The sequence below is a fragment of the Helianthus annuus genome, chromosome 15, assembly GCF_002127325.2.
Source record: "Helianthus annuus cultivar XRQ/B chromosome 15, HanXRQr2.0-SUNRISE, whole genome shotgun sequence".
In the NCBI taxonomy this organism is placed as follows: Eukaryota; Viridiplantae; Streptophyta; class Magnoliopsida; order Asterales; family Asteraceae; genus Helianthus; species Helianthus annuus.
In genome coordinates this window covers 33,027,045-33,029,674 of record NC_035447.2, presented here as the reverse complement: position 1 = coordinate 33,029,674, position 2,630 = coordinate 33,027,045, and the positions used below count along the sequence as shown (strand labels likewise).

The 2,630-nt window shown below is 39.5% G+C and overlaps 1 protein-coding gene across 1 annotated transcript; it reads left to right on the top strand.

Annotated features, from left to right (window-relative positions):
- Positions 1-293: 293 nt before the first annotated feature.
- LOC110911204 (exocyst complex component EXO70B1) lies at positions 294-2,429 on the top strand. Its single transcript, XM_022155806.2, has one exon. The coding sequence runs from the start codon at positions 388-390 to the stop codon at positions 2,323-2,325; it is 1,938 nt and encodes a 645-aa protein (XP_022011498.1). The 5' UTR covers positions 294-387; the 3' UTR covers positions 2,326-2,429.
- The last annotated feature ends 201 nt before the right edge of the window (positions 2,430-2,630 follow it).

Here is a 2,630-nt window from a genome sequence, read left to right as displayed (position 1 = left end):
TATTAACATATGGGTAATGAACTGAAATGATGTCTAGAATCAACATTTTTAGAACCAGATCAGACATCAAATCAACCGTCTTACTGGTTTACTAATCAAAATGATTGAATCCGCATAACCAGATCGCTGCCCACGCCAATCTCCAGTCCAACCGGCCGGTCCGATGTAATAATCATGAAACCCATGTCGGGTACCTAAAAAAATTGACATACTTTTCTCCAAAGTATAACGTATGACTATCCTTTTACAAAATTGTCAAAATTTTAACTAACCATCCCCCACCATTTCCGCATGCCTCCTGCACTTCCAAAATTCTGTTTCTCTCCCGCCATCTTTTCTTTCATTACATTTTCCTCAAATCACAACCAACAATCTTTCATAATATCAATGGAGGATCAAGATCAAGATCAAAACACAAACCTTGACAACGAACCCACATCAGTTTCTTCTCACGGTCACAAACTCTACCAACAAATAGATACATTCATATCTATATTACACGATCAACCGGACTCATCGTCTCCGCCTGAAATCGTCGAACCCGTTCAAAATTTTGCGGATCTTTTTGATGCTATGCTCGCGGCGTTTGAATCCGGATCCAAGAGATGTACAGTGTTCAAAACGGATGAACCATTATGTTTTCTAGAATCGGTTGATCGAACGGCTAAGCTTATTAAATCTTTACGTAGATTCGATTCGGATCAAATTTACGCTGTCGCAATCAATAGGTTGAGCGGAATCCAGCAGCGTGCAATGTCAATAATGGAGGACGAATTCAAGTCGATTTTAGATGATTATCAAACGTCATATGATCGAGATCAGAAAGCTAAAACCGATGAAACGAAAACCGTACATTTGTCCAGTTCTTCGAGCAATGTTGAAGATTCGTCCGAATTGGAATTGCCAGATCAAGATCAAGCCGAACCTCAGCTGGAGAAAGATGAGTTTCTTGGATATTCGGATGCGTTGATATCCGATTTGAATAAACTCGTTAACGGATTGATTCAAGGAGGTCATGAGACGGAGTGTAGCGAATTATATTTCTTGGTTCGAAGAAACGCTATGGAACAAAACTTAAAAGCTATAGAATTTGAGAAATTTTCGATCGATGAAATGCAGAAGATGCAGTGGGATCTTATAGAGAAAGAGATTTCTTCATGGATAATAATATTCAAACGGTTTTGCAATTCGCTTTTGCCTAGCGAAAAGAGGCTCGCGGATGATGTTTTTTGGGGTCACACCGCCATCTCTAATCGCTTGTTTAGCAACCTAACACGGAACATCCTCTTGTGCTTTTTGAACTTTGCGGAAGCTGTCATGATGACGAAACGATCGGCTGAAAAACTGTTTAAGTTTCTAGACATTTACGAGACGTTGCGGGACAACATTCCAACGGTGGAGAAACTGATCATTTCGGGTGAGTGGTTACCCCAACTTAAATCCTCGGCGGTATTAATCAGGTATATGCTAGGAGAGTCTATCTTCATGATCTTTATAGAACTTGAAAACTCTATAAAATCCGATACTTCGAAAACACCTGTTCCTAGTGGAGCGGTACATCCGTTAACTCGTTATACAATGAATTATCTAAACTACGCCTGCGAGTACAGCGACACATTGGAGCAAATATTTAGAGATCATCAAGAGATAGGAGCCGACTTTGATGATTTGAAATCTCAAGATCACCAACATAATTATGAAAGTAATGAAGCTGGATCGGGATCTGAATCTGGATCTGGATCGCCGTTCCAAGCTCAATTAACGAAAATTATGGACCAGTTAGACACGAACCTAGAAGCAAAATCGCGATTGTACAAAGATCCAGCATTAAGCTTGATTTTCATGATGAACAACGGGCGGTACATCTTGCAGAAGACAAAAGGGACCGGTGAAATGAGGACTTTGCTAGGGGATCCATGGGTGAGGAAACGTTCGTCCGACTTACAAAACTACCACACGTGTTACAAGCGCGAAACATGGACAAATGTGTTACAATGTTTGAGTCACGAAGGATTAAGCGCGAATGGGAAAGTGAAGAAGCCAGTGTTGAAAGAGCGGTTCAAGAGCTTTAATGCTATGTTTGATGAGATCCACAAGACACAAACCGCGTGGGTGGTGAGTGATGAGCAGCTTCAGTCGGAATTGAGGGTGTCGATATCTGCAATTGTTATACCTGCCTATCGGTCGTTTATGGGGAGGTTTAGTCAGGTGTTTACACCGGGAAGACAAACGGAAAAGTATATAAAGTATCAACCGGAAGATGTAGAGACTTGTATTGAAGAGTTGTTTGATGGGAATGCAGCTCAACAAGGGAAAAAGAGATAATAATGTATATGCATATGCAAATATCAATGTTAATAAATCAAGAAACATTCATGTAAAGAAGCTGCAAATTAATGAGGTTTTGTTATATATATATTTGTGCATAATCATCCATTTCTTTCTATTTTGTTTTTGATCTATGTGTATGTATGATAGTTGAATATTGCGGTTTTTTACTAATCATTGCAATTAGATTGGATCTTATTACACTATGCTATACCATATATGTCTTGTTAGATAATTAATTGTACATTTACTTGAGCTTGTTGAGTTGTGAAGCACGAGGGACACAACTGCCATCGCAAAGA